Source organism: Anser brachyrhynchus (genome assembly GCF_964034855.1).
Source record: "Anser brachyrhynchus genome assembly, chromosome: 1".
In the NCBI taxonomy this organism is placed as follows: domain Eukaryota; kingdom Metazoa; phylum Chordata; class Aves; order Anseriformes; family Anatidae; genus Anser; species Anser brachyrhynchus.
Window position 1 is genome coordinate 169933920 of NC_137694.1, and position 19027 is coordinate 169952946.

The 19027-nt window shown below is 35.7% G+C and overlaps 1 protein-coding gene across 1 annotated transcript in view; it reads left to right on the forward strand.

Moving 5' to 3' along the window:
- Positions 1-19027, forward strand: part of DACH1 (dachshund family transcription factor 1) — a 384876-nt gene that overhangs the window by 331175 nt on the left and 34674 nt on the right. Inside the window, 3 exon segments of the mRNA XM_080561250.1 lie at positions 10152-10299; positions 14663-14806; positions 15285-15353. Coding sequence (XP_080417376.1) covers positions 10152-10299; positions 14663-14806; positions 15285-15353 — 361 coding nt within the window.

Below are 19027 nucleotides of genomic sequence, written 5' to 3' on the forward strand. Positions count from 1 at the left end.
TTTCCTTTTCCTTTTCCTTTTCCTTTTCCTTTTCCTTTTCCTTTTCCTTTTCTTTTCCTTTTCCTTTTCCTTTTCCTTTTCCTTTTCCATTTCCTTTTCCTTTTCCTTTTCCATTTCCTTTTCCTTTTCCTTTTCCTTTTCCTTTTCCTTTTCCTTTTCCTTTTCCATTTCCTTTTCCTTTTCCTTTTCCTTTTCCTTTTCCTTTTCCTTTTCCTTTTCCTTTTCCTTTTTCCTTTTTCCTTTTTTCTTTTTTCTTTTTCTTAAACTGATCTTATATGCTGAAGAGATAAAACAAAAGGCAAGATCATGACTTCTTTTTTTATTTTATTATTATTTTATTTTTATTTTTCTACTTCTGCTCCTTGCTTTGAGTTTCCACATCATGACAAATCACCAGTCAGGGTAAACAGGTGGGTTTTAAAACCTTTTGGATTCTTTCAGTTTGTCCCCATGTCTCGCTACATCATTCCCACAGACCTCTGGGAATTCTTTCACGTACATCATTTTTTTAGGTTTTTTTTTTTTTTTTCCCCATACATTTCATCTCCATCAGGACTACTTTAAAAATATTTTTCTCTCTCAATATAGACAGACATTATAAATATAATTATATATAGAGAGAGAATTATTTTCCTAACTGTGTAGAAATACTTAAGTATTCTCTTTAAAACAGTAGAGTCTGTTACAATAATCTGTGCACAACAATGACAGTTTCTTTAATTGGTGACCTAAAAATGGTTTCCATTTTCAGTTTTTTTTTTTGTAATGAGAGGAAGCTACCTCAGACAAACAGGTGAACTACGCCCTCTGATAGTGACACTTGCAGAAGTGAATTTTACATATTTGACTACAAGTTCAAACTCCTTTACAGGATTTTTGGAACAGGACAGTTTTGTACTATGGCCAGTGCTTGTAACATCATTTGTGACTTTGTTAGGAAACACATAAGCACCACCTGAAATTCATGATGCCTCTAGTACATGAGTCAATTCCTCTTTATTTTCCTTTGGCCCAGGTTAGTTCTGCATCCTTTTCAGTGCAAAGGTGTGGATTCAAAGAAGACATTGAGCAGTAAGCTCCCTCACCATTCTCTTGTTCCAGCTCTACTGACATTAATGACAGAGGTTACCAGCAATGCACCATATCTGACTTTCTAGAAAAGATCATCTGGCCTACAGTTTGTTCCCTGCCTCTGCTGTTGAGGAGCTTTTGAGTAAGATAACAGCAAATCTAGCCAAGGGCTAGATGAGTAGTTTTGCTAAACACCATTCCCTTTTTCCTAAGATCCCACATGACCAAAATACGGATGTGTCCTTTCATAGGATGGGTATATGTCTGCCTGTGAAATGCACATTTTCATTAGGTGACCTGCCAAATGCAGTGATGGAGGATGCCTACATTTTAGGATTATGAGGATCACATGAATACATAGACAAGCAACCTCTGTCTATACAAATCTGCATGGATGTAATGGTAGATGCCTGTGTTGTGATACACTGTGTTTACTCAGTTGTGTGAGAGGAAGGATCTGTGTAATAGAGGACATGGGTGTCTCCAGAAGCTGTAATGTCTGTCCTGGTTTAAAATATGGACAACAGAATATCTAGTATTGAACTTTGTCAGGGTGAGGAGGATCCTAAATCTGACCATGGGGATTGTGCTTTTGGGTTTGTAAGTAGAAAATTTGTGAACACTTTTGATATTTGAAAACAAAATGTGCCAAAAGTCTTGAAGGTGTTGAAGAACTTAGATGATAGCTGTCGCTTGAGCTTGGTGTCTTAGTCCACTTACTTCCATTTTACAAGTCTGAGTCGTTCTTTAAAATTGTCCACCAGATGCTAGGCAAGTCTGTGTTTTCCATCTATATTAAAGGTAAATGAATAATGCCTAATCAGTAGTCCATAACTCTAGGCTAATATCAGACAAGTCTGTTTGCTATAGCTGTCATCAAATGTTTTTTAATATCATAAACATTTCTTTTTTTACTTCTCCATAAATACCTGTTGTGGTTTAACCCAGCTGACAGCTAAGCACCACACAGACATTTGTTTACGCTGCACCTCGCAGTGGGATGGAGAGAAGACTGAAAAGAAAATTGAAAGAACTCATGGATTGAGATAAGGACAGTTCAGTGAGAAAACAAAAAAAAAAAAGAAAAGAAGAAGAAAAAAAGGAAAAGAACCCTACAAGTAAAAACAATAACAACAACAACAAATGTTAAAACAAACAAACAAACAAGTAATGCACAATGCAATTGCTCACCACCAGCCAGCTGATGCTCACCTTGAGTAAAGGTGTTCCTCTCTCCCTCTGCCTCTCCCATCCAACTCCCCCCAGTTTTATTGTTCAGTATCACATCATATGATATGGGATATCCTTTTGGCCAGTTTGGGTCAGCTGTCTTAGGTGTGTCCCTTCACAGCTTCTTGCACACCCCCAGCTTCCTCTCTGGCAGGGCAGTGCGAGAAGCTGAAAAGTACTTGGCTCTTCGTAAACACTGCTTAACAACAACTAAAAGGTCAGTGTGTTATCAACATTATTCCCATCCTATATCCAAAACAGAACAACATACCAGCTACTAGAAAGAAAATTAACTCTATCCTGGCCAAAATCAGGACTTAATAAATACTTATTTTAAAAATAATAATAATATTTAATTATTTTTACATTTAAAGAGGAAATAATCACAATATGCAGAATCCGGAACAACGAAGACATAAGTTTTACTGGGATTGCTGAGATATAAATAATTAACTGTAACAAAGTATAATCAAATAGACACAAATAAAATAAATTAGATGGCGGCAATATTTTCTTATTGAGAGAGCTTAAATTAAGTGATAGTTTTCCTTCCCAATGTATATTTGTTGGTTTTTTCCAGATTAAGTTCTGGAAGTCTATGTGCAGCTGCAGAGTGAATGAAGGTTGATGGAAGGTGGGTCACGGCAAAATGCTATGTGGGTACTAGTGAGAAGGCTAAAGATGTTTTCATACCTCTCACCTTTTTAAGTCACGGCCCAATTATGCCAAAGCCTGTTACAGCCATAGCCTTTCATGATACTGCAACATTCCTGGGTAATAGTGATGTTATTTAGGCTTTTAGAGTCTGAATATTCAGTTTTGACCCTGAGCAAAATTTCTATTAATATCTAATGGATGAATCAGTTTCACCAATAGCTACATTTCTCTATCAAGACTGCATTGTGTTGACACAATTTGCTGCTATTATTTTTTTTAAGAGGTATGTAAAATAAGTTGCAAGTATCTCACTGATATTAAGAAAAGAAATGCATGATTATCAACTAAATTCCCTTATGAAAACAAAGCAAACAACTAGCTTTATTGCTGTGAGTCTTCTGCACTGTTTCCATCTACAACTAAATACACTAGGGAAAAATATTACAAACGCTGGATAAAGTAAAAATCACAGTTTTAATTCAATTTTTTTTTTTTTTTTGGCTTCTGCTAAAATTCAAGAGAAATTTATTCCTCACAGAAAATGTTAATGGAAAATATCATTTATATTTGTACAATATGCCTTTACCTGTGATGGAGATATTCACTCTGAGATATTACAAAAATGTCTTCCTAGAGTTGTCTGTAGAGATAATCAAGCTATGCCATCTTAGCTTATGTTACTAAGTTAGCACCCAGTTACAAATTGCAGAATTTTACCTGTGGAAGAAAGCTAATACAATATCACAGAATCACAGAATCACAGAATCGTCTAGGTTGGAAGAGATCTCCAAGATCATCTAGTCCAACCTCAGCCCTAACACTAACAAGTCCTACACTAAACCATATCACTAAGGGCTACATCTAAACATCTTTTAAAGACCTCCAGGGATGGTGACTCAACCACCTCCCTGGGCACTCCATTCCAATGCCTAACAACCCTTTCAGTAAAGAAGTTCTTCCTAACGTCCAACCTAAACCTCCCCGGCACAACTTTAGCCCATTACCCCTCATCCTGTCACCAGGCACGTGGGAGAATAGACCAACGCCCACCTCTCTACAGCCTCCTTTAAGGTACCTGTAGAGAGCGATGAGGTCTCCCCTGAGCCTCCTCTTCTCCAGGCTGAACAAGCCCAGCTCCCTCAGCCGCTCCTCGTAAGACTTGTTCTCCAGACCCCTCACCAGCTTCGTTGCCCTTCTCTGGACTCTCTCAAGCACCTCCATGTCCTTCTTGTAGCGAGGGGCCCAAAACTGAACACAGTACTCGAGGTGCGGCCTCACCAGAGCCGAGTACAGGGCGACAATCACCTCCTTAGACCTACTGGCCACACTGCTTTTTATGCAAGCCAGGATGCTGTTGGCCTTCTTGGCCACCTGAGCACACTGCTGGCTCATATTCAGCTGACTGTCAACCAGTACTCCCAGGTCCTTCTCTGCCAGGCAGCTTTCCAACCACTCTTCTCCCAGCCTGTAGCTCTGCTTGGGGTTGTTGTGCCCCAGATGCAGGACCCGGCATTTGGCCTTGTTGAACTTCATGCAGTTGACCTCAGCCCATCGGTCCAGCCTATCCAGATCCTCCTGCAGAGCCTTCCTTCCCTCGAGCAGATCGACACACGCACCTAACTTGGTGTCATCTGCAAACTTACTGAGGGTGCACTCGATCCCCTCATCCAGGTCATCGATAAAGATATTAAAGAGGACCGGCCCCAGCACTGAGCCCTGGGGGACTCCACTAGTAACCGGCCTCCAACTGGATTTGAGTCCATTCACCACAACTCTTTGGGCCCGGCCATCCAGCCAGTTTCTAACCCAACGAAGCGTACGCCAGTCCAAGCCACGAGCAGCCAGTTTCTCAAGGAGAATGCTGTGGGAAACGGTGTCAAAAGCCTTACTGAAGTCAAGGTAGACCACATCCACAGCCTTCCCTCATCCACCAAGCGCGTCACTTTGTCATAGAAGGAGATCAGGTTCGTCAAGCGGGACCTACCTTTCATAAACCCATGCTGACTGGGCCTGATTGCCTGGTTGCCCTGCAAGTGCCGCTTGATGACACTCAAGATAATCTGCTCCATGAGCTTCCCTGGCACTGAGGTCAAGCTAACAGGCCTATAGTTCCCCGGGTCTACCCTCCGGCCCTTCTTGTAGATGGGCGTCACATTTGCTAGCCGCCAGTCGACTGGGACCTCCCCTGATAGCCAGGACTGCTGATAAATAATGGAAAGCGGCTTGGCCAGCTCCTCCGCCAGTTCTCTCAGTACCCGCAGGTGGATCCCATCCAGCCCCATCGACTTGCGTACATCCAAGTGCTGTAGCAGGTCGCCAACCATTTCCTCATGGACAGTGAGGGCCACATCCTGCTCCCCATCCCCTTCCACCAGCTCAGGGTACCAGGTATCCAGAGAACAACCGGTCTCGCTGCTAAAGACTGAGGCAAAGAAAGCATTGAGCACCTCACCCTTTTCCTCATCTTTTGTAACTAAATTTCCCCCCGCATCCGGTAAAGGATGGAGATTCTCCTTAGTCCTCCTTTTTGTGTTGATGTATTTGTAAAAACGTTTTTTGTTATCTTTAAGGGCAGTAGCCAGATTGAGCTCCAGATGAGCTTTGGCCTTTCTAATTTTTTCCCTGCACAGCCTCGCAACATCCTTATAGTCTTCCTGAGTAGCCCGCCCTCTTTTCCAAAGATTATAAACCCTCCTTTTTCTCCTAAGCTCGAGCCACAACTCTCTGCTCAGCCAGGCCGGTCTAGTTCCGCGTCGGCTCGTCTTTGGGCATGTGGGGACAGACCGCTCCTGAGCCATTAAGATTTCCTTCTTGAGGAGTGCCCAGCCTTCCTGGCTGTTAATACAAAAAAAATACAAACAAAAGTTAATACAATATATAATATACTGTTTTTTTGTTTTTGTTTTTGTTTTTGTTTTTGTTTTTTTTTCCAACAGTAATGAGAGCACACAAATTATATGCAATTTCCTACCTAAAAGAGAAGTAGTGTTATTTGCAAGTGCCTTCACCAGGAATACCTAATACCACAAAGGAAGCCCTGAGCTACAAATCTCTGGAAGCTGGAAGATTTGATGAGAAAAGCTTCTCTACATTCATGCCTTATTCTTTTAGTTTTCCTTTTTCACTCACTATGGGCAATTGCTGGAAACAAAATATGGTCTTCTAGGCAAACCACTGGATTAACTAGTAAGACAATTTTTAGGTCACATATAACTATGTAGCTAACTGAAGTTTATTACCTGTAACACACAGTAGATGAAGCTAGAATTAGAAAAAGCTTCTATACAACTTTTTTTCCTACCCTTTGAAAATATACCACACATTATTTTAGTCATTTATTATTATTATTATTGTTGTTGTTGTTGTTTAATAGTGATTGATAATACCGGCTTTAAGGCAGAGATATCTTTAATGTTTAATTTCTAAGGGATCAGTAGAAGGTCCTAACAAGGGGCTGCTTTCAGAAATATTGGAGATATGTATTAGTTAGTGAATGGGAAGAAATAGCAACCATACATCAACTTAACTTTTTATTTAGAACACATCTGGAGAATTTATCAGTGAAAAATATCAGAACAAGTAAATGAAGTAAACAAACCAAAACCGGATTTGGCTATAAATTTCCAGGGAAAAAAAGTCAACATTTTACGTTACACTGAAATAAAAAAATATATATATTAACAGTGACAGAGAGAGGAAGAATAGCATCCCATGTTTAAAGCCTGGCTCCAGATACTGTATTAAAAACAAATCTGGAACCTGAGCATGTTCACTACAATCATCATTATCCAGCCTCCGTAACATCTGACCTTCCCTAAAGGGAAATATTTTCCTTTTGTTAATGCCCTGTATTGCAATACATTTCCCATTGTCATTGGCAGCATATTGATTTAATATCAGGTTAGAGGATTAGCCATAGCAAATACAAGTTGGACATACTGCATTTTGTATAATCTTTTACAGATGATCCACTGGGAGAATTAACAGAATTTCATGCAACTCCGAAATTGCTATTCCTGTTCCAAGGGGCACTGATGATTTTTAGATGCTCTACTTTTTAGTTGCTTTTCTCAGCCCCTTCTGCATTAAATACAGGGAGATATTGAATGTTTCCAGTATTTTTGCATTAGAGATGTCATTGGCAACAGCAGCACTTTTGCATATGCATCAGTTTGGCTCTCATGCAGACTTTTTATTTCACATTGGATGCCTACTGATGTGCACTGATTTAACTTCTAAAAATGAAACAATTTTGTGTAGCTTATAAGTAGTCCCTAGTGTGTCTTGGCTTCAAAAAGCTAATATTTTTCAGACATAATCAGCAGCAATAGGTAATGTATTACCATTACCTACGTTAGCAGCAAGTTTTTTTTTTTAAAAAAAAAAAGGTTGGAGGAGGAAGTATGGTGTAGAAAATGTAACATGCTTTTAGCAGCTTCATACTTTGCAGCAATTCTTAATATAAAGTTACACACATCAGTGCTACACTAGCATTATTTTCCATGTTTATTCATAATTATTGTTTCATATTTAAAGAACACCAAAATATTGTGCTTTGCCAGCCAAAGACAGTAATAATTTAATAGTAATTTATTTTAAACTGCTACTGATAATACAACCAATCAACACATTAAGCGATGCCAACATTGGCAGCTTGCTAAATAATCTCTAGGCTTTGCACTGAGAGTACATCTTTCAAAGATAAGTCAACAAGAGCAATCAGAGCAGAAAATTAGAATTTGGTATCTTAGAATTAAAATACAGCTAAACTAAAGTTTTAATTGGGGTGATCTAAAAGGGCACTTGATGTAATGATCTCTTTCATTTGTTACTAATTGTTTGTTCCTGATGAAGAAGAAACATGTACAAGAATGTAGTTGAATTGAGTAAAGATGGCAGTTATTTTAGCAGGTCAATTTTACTGTTAAAAATGATGAATTGCAAGAATTTTGGAGGAGGGTGTTTGTAGATTTAAAATTATCTGACAATATACTTTTCATCAACAAATACCCTTCATATAATTTTATAATTTCACTTGATCCTAGTTTATTAGTGATTTGGGTGAATCACATGTTCTATCTAGTAAGTGATGAATTGGAGATTAAAATATTCTAGAGTTCAAGCATAAACCAGAAACAAACATTAATAAATAACTCCTACCTGAATTTCACAGTATTTCAGAAGCATCCATTATAGAAAACACAGTTTATGATGGTTGTAAGCATAGGTGAATAGGGTGGGTGAAGTTGATTTCAGGTGACCAGTAACATTAAAAAAGTAGATTGCAAAGACTTTACACATGTTTTAAAGGATATTTTGCTTTGTATATATCTACAGAACTTTGTATTTAGCTTTAGGCAATTTTCTTTAATAGTCACCGAGGTTTAGCATTCACCACAAAATACCTTTGTGTTTTGGATATTTTAGAATAGATTTTTGTTCTTTTAAAGAAAACTGCTAAAACTTGAAATATATTTGTAAGCACATCTGTTGAGTTCCTGTTGTTAGATATTTTCAAATGCGGTTCTATACTTCTGTAGTGTATATCATTTAAGTGACCATATGGACCTTGCAGTTGGAAGGTGTTTAGTTTTTTCTGCTTCTGTGGACTTCATAGATTGAAGTACAATAGAGCTGCAAAGAATTAAGCTCTGCATGAGATAACACTTGAGGCAAAAATTTACTTAAAAATGAGGATGAGGAGTACTGAAAATAATAGGCCCTGAAAACAGAATTAAAAGAGGTGTTTGAAGGATACAGATTTCAAAGCAGTCATTAACACTAGGAAGGCTAGCAGGAGAAGTGTGCAGACTAACACATGAAGTATGCTTTTGTTCCATTTTTAAGTATCATAATTCTCACTTGTTCTTTTGGGGGATATTTCAAAGAATTTTAGTGAAAAGACTTGAAACACAGAATCTGATTTAGGAAGTGTGCCTGAGTGGTGAGGGAACTTACTTGTGAGCTGGAGGACATGACTTTATGTCTGTAGTACCTGGTTCTGAGGCCAGGTCTTGAGTGTGAACCTCTTATCTGTTAGCTGAATGCTTCCCTAACATACCTGCTAGAGACCTCTCAGTCTCTTTTGTTGGCATTATTTTGCTTTATATCAGTAATTAAATCTCTGTTGGGTCTAATTAGCTCTATGGAGGTAAGCTGTCAGGAGACTTGCCTAAGATATAGTATAGTTAGGTTCATATTCATACAGGATCATATATGCATAGCCATGCTTAATTATCTACTATATTATGATATCTGCAAGAGAAGAGATTGAGGTGTAGACCCAAGAGCCTGACAAACAAACTTCTGGAATATTGAATTATTTTCTGTCCATACTGATTTATTTCTATCTGTCCTATTTCCTCTCCTCTTTTTCATAGCTTATCTCAGTGTCTTAACTAACTAGTTATTAGCTATGCTAAATTCTGTCTGTTTCCTGTGAAAAGATTTGTGGAATTGTGGAGTTGAATTCTCAAGAAAAAAATAGTATAAGCTGAATCATTATTTCCTGATACAATAACAACAAAAAAGGTAGGTTTTTTTCCTGACCATCCCAGGTCAAGAAAGTAAGACACAATTATGTTTTGTCTTCTGCTGTGAGATAATAATTGTACAAGATCAAGAATAGACTTTTTAAGACAGAGATCTTACTGCTTTGTGAGTGTCCTCTGCTTGGTATCCCAATAACGTAATCTTCCTTGGAAATAATATAACGTATAATAGTAACTAACAACAATAAGGAGCTTGAGTAGTACTAGAGACTGAATTTACCATTCTGTGGGTGACAAATATTTAGACTGCCAATTCTTTTTCTATGGAACAGATTTTTGTTTTGGTTACAGGCAAGTTGCTGATATAGTGTTTTTTTTGTTTTGTTTTTGTTTTTATCTCTTATGAAGAATAAACCTACCCCAATAACTTTTTCACATTAGTTATATGCATAGTTAAAGACCAGTTTGTGTCATCAGTGAAAGCTTGACTCTCTACTTTTTACAGATTTTTTGTCCACCTCTTAAAATTAACTCTAGTAAAAATTTGTTGTTGATAATTGGGAGGCTTTGACCCAGTAACAGGATTATTTCATTTGTAAAATCTCACATGACTAATCAAAGATAAATAACAGAAGTTGTTTATTATGTCAGCTGTTCTAACATTCTTTAAACATTAAAATATCCAACTTTATCTTTGAACAGGGTCTACTAAAGGTTGCTATAGACAATGCCAGAGCTCAAGAGAAACAGGTCCAACTGGAAAAGACAGAGCTAAAGATGGAGCTCTTCAGGGAACGAGAACTGAGGGAAACACTTGAAAAACAGTTGGCTGTGGAGCAGAAGAACAGAGGTATCTTCATTAAGCAAACATAAATGCCTGAAATGTATTTTCTCTGGAAACCTAATTTTCCATCAAGCACCTGTGTTTGATCAAAACTTTTCTCCTATGCTCATGTTTTGTTTCTGCTGACTGCTATACAGGAAATTTTGCACCCTGCCAAATCCTGATTCTGCATAGGATCTTTATGAGATTTATAACAAAGGTGCCTTTTTCTTGTGTATGTGTGATATTTGTTTTGTTTGTTTGTTTGTGTTTGTTGTTTGTTTTGTTTTGTTTTGTTTTGACTTGTTCCAACATATCAGTAATGCACAGCACAATTATAAATGCAGAAGGTGTTGTTGTGGACTTTGTCAGCTTGTGATCATTATGAAAAGGAATAGCTACTTAATACAAACAAAACTTTTATCAAATTTAAGATGCTGCAAGGTGTTATGAATTCATTTTTGTTCTTATGTGATAGAGTCATGCATTGCATATTTAGGTAAATTGTATGTCATAAATATAAAGGTAATAGTAATATGTAAGCCTTGTATAATGCAGCAGTTCAAACACGTTTATAGAAGGAACAGCTAAGGTTCTTCTTGAAAGAGAACTCACGGTACATATATATACTTGTTAAATAATTCTTTATAATTCCATTATATTATTAGGATGATATAAAGTATATATTTTATATATAGTATATAGTAGACCATATATATATTATATATAATATACACTTATATAAGTACACTTTTCTAAAATATTGGTAGTAAAGTTAAGGCAGTTTATAGTGATTTACATAACTATTTGCATTATGAGCATGTTCCCATCTTCCTTTATGGCTCTCTTTTTTTATTTATATATGTCTTGCCCTTTAATATTGTCTGGTTACTTCACAAGGGGCAGTTAACCTCTGGGGCTAGCTTCCTGTTTAACACAGACCATGACAAGTCAGATAAATATTTTTTCAGGGATAGAGTTATAATTTATTTTTCTGTGAAACATTGAGTTAAGGAACCCCGAGAACTCCTGGATTCACGACCAATATCATTATACCTTTAACTAACATTCTACCTGTAAATAAGCAATGTAATTCTATTTCGTGCCTTGACCTATTAAAGAGTAGGACTGCCACAGCATTAATTTCCCTTTTAAACTTATAAGAATACATTTTTAAAGACAACTACTCTTAACAATTATCACAACTGTGCAATGAATCATTCCTTTGTCCACAACTGGCCTATTTTAGTCAGTAAAATTGCATTACTTACACCTTTAAAGAAGTTTTTTAAAATGGCCCAGTTATTCTTCACATCCTTATCTACTTCTGTGTTTCACAACCCCTCAGTCATATATCCCTTTTTTAGAGGACCCCTCTGACCTTACTCGCATTTTGCCATATAGAAATTAAGCACCTCATTTAAGCAAATATTATAAATTCCTTTTCTTTCAATAAAGAAAGAGATTCCTACATCCTGCTCTTGGACAGGTAGGTGGTATCAATTACACTGTGAAACTTCTTTCTCTTCCTGTTTACACCAAAGGGAATATCATTGACTAAGTTGAATTAGACACATATGCTTTCACTGGTTAAAATTAGGTAAAATTAATTTTGCTCAAAGTTCTATGTCAAGAAAGAGCATGTGATAGTCCTTTATTTTGCTCAGGATAGTGAAATAATTGACAATGTTATTTTCAGCACTAAGCACTATCTGCTTCTTTTATATGTATCCTTCTAATGATGACATTGCACTGGTAAAAGAGTCAGACCAAAGAGGAATGGTTTTGAGCACTTAGTAGTGGTATACAGTAAAGAAAATGTAATGAGGATGACTATCTTTAATAGTGGATACTTCTGTATAAAACAAAGAAAAATAGTAGATTATTTTTTAAAATGAGCAGAGAAAATAGGAGAGAAACAAATAAGGTCAGATTGTAATTCCTTTGAGAATTTGTTCTTCAATTAAAGACAGAAAAATGCTTAGGAGGCTTTACCTGACATTAGTTTTCCAAATAGCAAATGTCATGTCTCAAAGAAAGTTTCACATCTTAATGGAAGCATGAGTAAAATGGGAGAAGTGTAGCATAGCCCTAGTAAGTTAAGCGATATCCTATGAAAAACCTGAATACACTTAAAAAACTACAGCATAGAAACATATGCACTCTGTCACACACAGGTCAAAGCCCATTAGATAAATGGGATCTTCAGCACAAGGCAACCTGTATCAGTGTCTGTCTTTTGCTTGTCATGTTAACACAAGTCAAATATTACTTTTTCTTTACTGGCAGGAGATCTGATTTTTTTTTTTTTTTTCCATTTGGGGGAACATTAAATTCACTGCCGCTCCTATATGTTCTACAGTGCTGCTTATTTACTGTACTGTTTCCTTCCTTTGTAAATATTCCAATTAGTGATTTCTAAGGCTGTAGGATGTCTCATCAACCAGTAAGAGTAGGATAATATCTCTTCTGTGAGCAGCTACACAGTAAGGGCTTGCTAATCCTGTCTCTGACTGCTGTAGTCACATCTACAATGTGTCAGCCATGATGACATTTTAATTCAGAAAGCAACATATGTCTCCTTCTCATTTATTGCAATCACTTTCAAAGTACTTATAGTGAAAACATTAAAACTGCAATGATTCAAAATGTATTTAGTTTAACCTTTGTATAGGTACTACATGTTTTTTGACAGTGTGGGACAATATGCCTGTAAAGTAGTTGGTACTATACAAAATGAGAAAAAGCCAAAATTCCAAAGTCTTGGATGTAACTATTTTCACTACAGGATATGTATTTTTATACATTATGTGTCTGAACAGTTCTGTATAAGAACAAAAAATAACCAAGAGTATCCAAGAAGCAGTTATTCTTAGCATATAAATGACATAGTAATAATTCCCTTTAAATAAATCATTATTATCACCAGCACAGACTACTGGAAATGAGGTGTATAAACTGGTGGAAGCAGATTTTTATCCTTTCCAGCATTCCTCCCTAAACATGTTCAAGAGATTACTTTGAAGCAGGATACAGGGCTAGATAAAATTTTTGTAGTCAAATCTAGTATCACCTAATATCCGGTTTTGGTAATGATAATTTTTCTGTAGTTAATGTAAAAATAACTGGTTCTCTAGCAAAGGTTGCCCAGGAAGATGTTATGGAAAATAAGCCTCTTATATGCACGTCTCTGAAAACCCTAAACATGCTATGTAAGAAGGGTTTGGGTTTCGTGGGGGAGATAATGATGTGCTCTACAGCTCTTCATGATTTCTTTAGAGGCTCAGTTTGGCTTTTACTGAGTAGGAAAAAGAAAAAAAAATAATAATAAAAAAAAATCACCTTACCCTTTTCCACTGGGGAAATGACCTGTGATATATTCCTTCAGTTAGGGATCACACAAGTTGTATTTTCGTGGTTGTAAGGTTGCAGTTTGTGCAGTTTGGAAGGAACTCACTGGTAACACAGAAAAAATCATAATGGAGCTTCTTTTAAACAACCCCTGTGTGATTCATTTATATACTGATCTTGCAACCCTTTTTCTTGTAGAATATGAACAAAAGATAGAGGGAAAATATTTTCTAAATTAGTGCCTTCTACACTGAATTTTAGAAGACTCCTTACTTTCTGAGTATTTTCCCTTACAATTGACATACAAACTAATATTTGCGTGACTGGGGGATCTGTCACTGTCCAGGTATTCCGACTGTAAAGAGTTTGTTATGAGTTCTTCAAGATTGGTGAGACCAGAGTTGTCAGAGAGAAGAAAAAAAAAAAAGAAAAAAAAAAAGAGAAAGGACAAAGGAGAATATGAATATAGAGAATAAGAATATAGGAGAATATAGGAGAATATAGGAGAATAAGAAATAAATATGAGGAAGAGACCAGGCACAAAGAGGCTGGAGGGCTTGAAGCAAGCAGCAGGTTGGAGGACAATTCGAAAGATGAGGGCTTTTCTCTATGGAGTGAAGGGCACAGCAGACCAAGGGCTTAGGTTCTGTTGCATTTAGGGCACTGGCTGTTGGGGGAGAGAAGCCACAGATTCTTTTAATAAATTTTACTGTTAGTTCCAAGGTTTTCTTATTTGGATATTCACAGATCCCCATATGTGTATTAAAAACAAAAAAAAATATATTTTTTTTTGTTTTTTAAATACCATTCTGCTGTAGCTGTATATCACCTACAGTTTTCAATAGCATGGTATAGAACAGTAATTCTTTAAATATCCCAGTGTGATTCCCCAAAATTTCAAATATTTTAAGTTGATATTGTATAATTACTCAATTTATATAAACTGTTGCAGTTGTATTGTTTCTTAGAACTCTTAATATGTAATCATGAAGCCAAGTTTCAGATCTGAATTTGAGTATACTGATTTTCTTCTTCCTAGCAATAATTCAGAAAAGGTTAAAGAAGGAAAAGAAGGCAAAGAGGAAATTGCAGGAAGCACTTGAATTTGAGACTAAACGACGGGAGCAAGCAGAACAGACACTGAAACAGGCAGCTTCAACAGATAGTCTCAGGGTCCTAAATGGTAAGAAGCTAGATTTTGCTTCTGTGTCATTAACTTTTAATTTAAGTGCCCACAGAAGGTGGTTATACTGAAAATTTAAAGCATGGTGGGAGGGTAAAAAAAAAATAAAATAAAATAAATTCTCTCTTTTTTCAAGTGATGCTTCTCTCTTTTCTGTTTTGTTAGTTTATATAGTATGTGCAAATAAATTCAGTGCAGAGAATGTCCCAACTAGGACAATTTTATATTATTAGCTATTTAAAAATATATATATATATATTCTTTTACTTTTTCTTCCCACCTTTATGCTTGAAATATCTATTGCTCATTAATATTCCTAGTCTAACAAAAAATTGTCCTGGCCTCCAGTCATTGTTCAACATTAAAAAAACTGACAAAGGTTGATTGTATTGTAATTCAGCTTTAGAGTAACAGGTTGTAAAAACGGCTATAAGAATCAAATGAAATATGTGTCAGTTTTACCTTTCTATGCTTCTAGACTCTCTGACCCCAGAGATAGAAGCTGACCGCAGCGGGGGCAGAACAGATGCTGAAAGGACAATACAAGGTAGGAATTTGCAAAAGGCTATAAATCTAGATCTTGCTATATGAGTTTTTCCTCAGCTTTAGACTGCTATTCAGGCATGTAGCCTACCATCTGGGCCACATCAAAACAAGTTCAAACAAGGTCAAGTTCATCTTGCTTGTTTATAAGGTAGAATACATTTTGTGTTGATAGATTTTCTTTAAATTAATAGGTCATTTCTGTTTGTACAGTGGAATTAAAGAAGAATAATTAATTTGAAGCAATATTGGGCTGGATCTTAGACTTGCTGAATGCATTTTTTTGTGCATATGTATAGTTAGATTTAGGATAACAATGTTTTCAAAGGCCTATTTGAAATACTTTGAGCCTTTTAATGATATAAATGGCTAAACCTAATGGGTAACACTCAAGGCATGATGAAAATTTCATAGCCAATATTCAGTGGCAGCTACTGAAAGATGTGTTTCAATACGCTACTCTGAACATTAAGAATCAATAAATTGTTTATTCCCTTCATTTTTTTTCTTTTATTTACCACATTCCATTATTTACATTTTAATAAAATGAATCTGCTTAGTAAACTTATACATGAAATACTAAGGAGAGCTTTATTACTTCCCCTGTGAATGTAAATTTATATATATTGCAAACATCAAGGTATTAGTAAAGAAAAAAAAATTAAGATAGCATTTGTGTTATATTGTCCTCTCTAGTTAACAAGCTAAAGCTACCTACATGAATAGTAAAAAAACAAAATTAACGTTTGGTTTCAATTGTAAATGAAGGTGAATTTTTCAAAGGCAAGCCTAAAATGATTAGCACCAGTAATCACTCTCAATTGCCTTTATTTTCATTTTGATGTCAAACATCTTAACAGAATTATTTGACATCATCTGTGTCTTATTTAATCACTTTTCCTAATTCATAAAGCATTGTTACTAGTGTGCTACAAGGAGTCTGTAAAAACAGAATAAAAAGTCTTTTAATAATCTTTTAATGTTTTGGTCATATACACAAATACAAAAGAGGCAACAAATCCTTATGTGGGACAAACACACAAGTGTATACACATATATACAAGATTTAAATTGCATGTTATGTCTGCCAAGTCCGTATTGCAAAGGTCAGAATATGCTAGATTAAATGTTGCCTGGGAAGTGGGTACATGTTATGACACATTTGTTGTTCTAGAATCCTGTTTTTCTTCCCATAAAATGCATGCCTGATTCAAAGCACCAATTGATGCTATTGGCTTAGTAAGAATCCAGTCATCATGCTACTTTGTACATCCAGACTACATTACTACATCCAGATATTTTTTTTTTTATTATTATTATTATTTATATTTTTTTTGGTACAAAGGCACACTTCTAATTTCTTCGGAGGCCATTCTATTACAGGATTCAATGCAGTGTCCGAGTTCCTTGCAAACATTAATTGATTTATCTTCAGACCATACCTGCAAGGAAGCATAGTTTGGAGTATTCCCATTTTAAATCTGGGAAACAGTCACAGAAAAACAGAGATGATAAATTGCTTTACTTTCAAGTAACTAGGACCTGATTTTTGAGAATACTTTGCATTTTTGGCAAACGTGTTCATTGTATTCTAATTACTGTTCCCATTGAATCCAGTTTCCCTTATGGACTGAGATATTCATAAGATGAGCAACACATAATTACTAAGTATTTTGGAAGTATATATTCTAAAAGACTTATCCCAAGCTATGTAGAAATAGCGCTTCAGCTTTTTAACCATGATCATCCTTTCTTTTCCAGCTATCTTTTGCCTTCTTGTGCTCATTTCATATATTTCCAATTGTGTAACAAATGAAATCAAGGTCTTATAAGCAACATTCTCAGTAATGTTGACTTTTCCTCGATTCATCTGTCCAAGGTGGTTCAAGGGTAAATAACAAACAAACAAACAAAACCCCACAAAATAAAATAGATGATTATTTAATTAAAGGCCTAGAACATAATGATCATGATATTGGATTATATTGCAAAGGCAACCTTAATTCTGACATTTCCTGTCTCTACTTTGCAGTATTAACACACACACATATATATATTCAAGGAAAAGAAAAAACAAAACAAACAAACAAACAAAGAAATTAATTTAATTGACTGCAATTTTTTGAAGTTTAATATATTAATTTTAATCATCATATAAGAGTTTGGAACTTTTAGATCTACCATGTGTAATATGTAGCCTTACAACAAAAAATATATTTGCAGGAGCTTATTGTCTTTGTGGATCAGTTGTTATAGGGTGACAGGCTTCATAAAAAGTTGATAACAGATGGGTAATGCTGTGTCAGCAGGACTCTTTGTGTTTAGCTCCAATACTGGAAGGAGGATTCCCTTTCCTTTTTCTGTGTCCCCTTTAGCATGTCACACCTATACCTCTGTGTCCCAATTCCTCCTAGTTTCTCTCTTCCCATGCAAATTCCACCTTTTGTCAAAGACTAATCTCACTCTTTCCTGTCTCAAAAGTGCTTTTTTTTTTTCTCCCCTGTACCCCCAGTCCAGCTTCCCAGTCCTTAGGTACCCATTCTTACAGTGCTCTTTCCTGAACTCAGTTTCATGCCACCCTGATTATTTCTTTCATTACAAGATTTTTCTCGTCTATCTGACTATTTCTGTTGCCTCCTCTTCTTGTCCTGACATTTCTAGACTCTACACTCCATTAACATTCCCTGTTACCAGACTTTCCTGTTTCGTAGCATATCTCAATCTGTATTCTCCATTTATCCTGCCTCACTGTCAAGTTCACATTTCCTACTAGTCTATATACATTCTGTTTCTTCTTTTGTATCTGCCTGGGAAAGAGAAGAACCGAGAGAAAAACAAAGATAATTTCTCTGTTCCCATTTCAATATTTAGCATGGCAATGACTTGTAGAAATGAGGATAGAGAGTTGCAGGGAAAGAGCTGCTTCATTCAGCACCAAGATAAATTATGCTCAGTATAGATGTTCTCTTTGGAAAATTTAGTTGCAAAACTCTACAAAACCTTTCCAGTGGTTGAAACTGGGAATTTTCCAACACTTTTTTGAACTTTCACAGAGACAACAAAAATTGTCCTTCTAATTTTGCAAAATTTCCATGATATCCTTCCATTTTATCTGTAAATGATATTTTATATACTCTTGTACATACAATAGAAGAATTTTTCTATAGAATATACATTATATTCTCTAATAATAGTAAAAAAAAAAAACATAATAGTAGCTCATTCATGCTTTCAGGTTCTGGGAAAAAGTGCTTACCAGGGACTTACTTATGCATTTCTTATTCTTCTCAAATATATACCTGTATTTATTTGTATCAAATCAAGTCTGGTGTGATAGTGTCTTTATCTACAATCATTACTTTTTTTTAAAAAAACTTATTTATTTACTAATTGAGCATGCTGTGCAATTCTGTAAGTAAGCAAGTGAATGTAGAAGGCAGAGTTACAGCATTCTGTGGTGAAGCAAAGTATTTGAAATACCAAGGATAATTTCAGCATTAAAGAAAATATTAGACAAGGGGATGTTTTAGAATAAAGATTCTATATATTATAAATAAGAGGATTCTTGTCAACTGGAATTTGTATTTAATGGTAATATTTTAACTGTCACTTTTGTGTGCAAGGAATAGGACTAGTTTAAGTGTAAAAGATAACTGCATTTGTCAATAAAAGACCTAT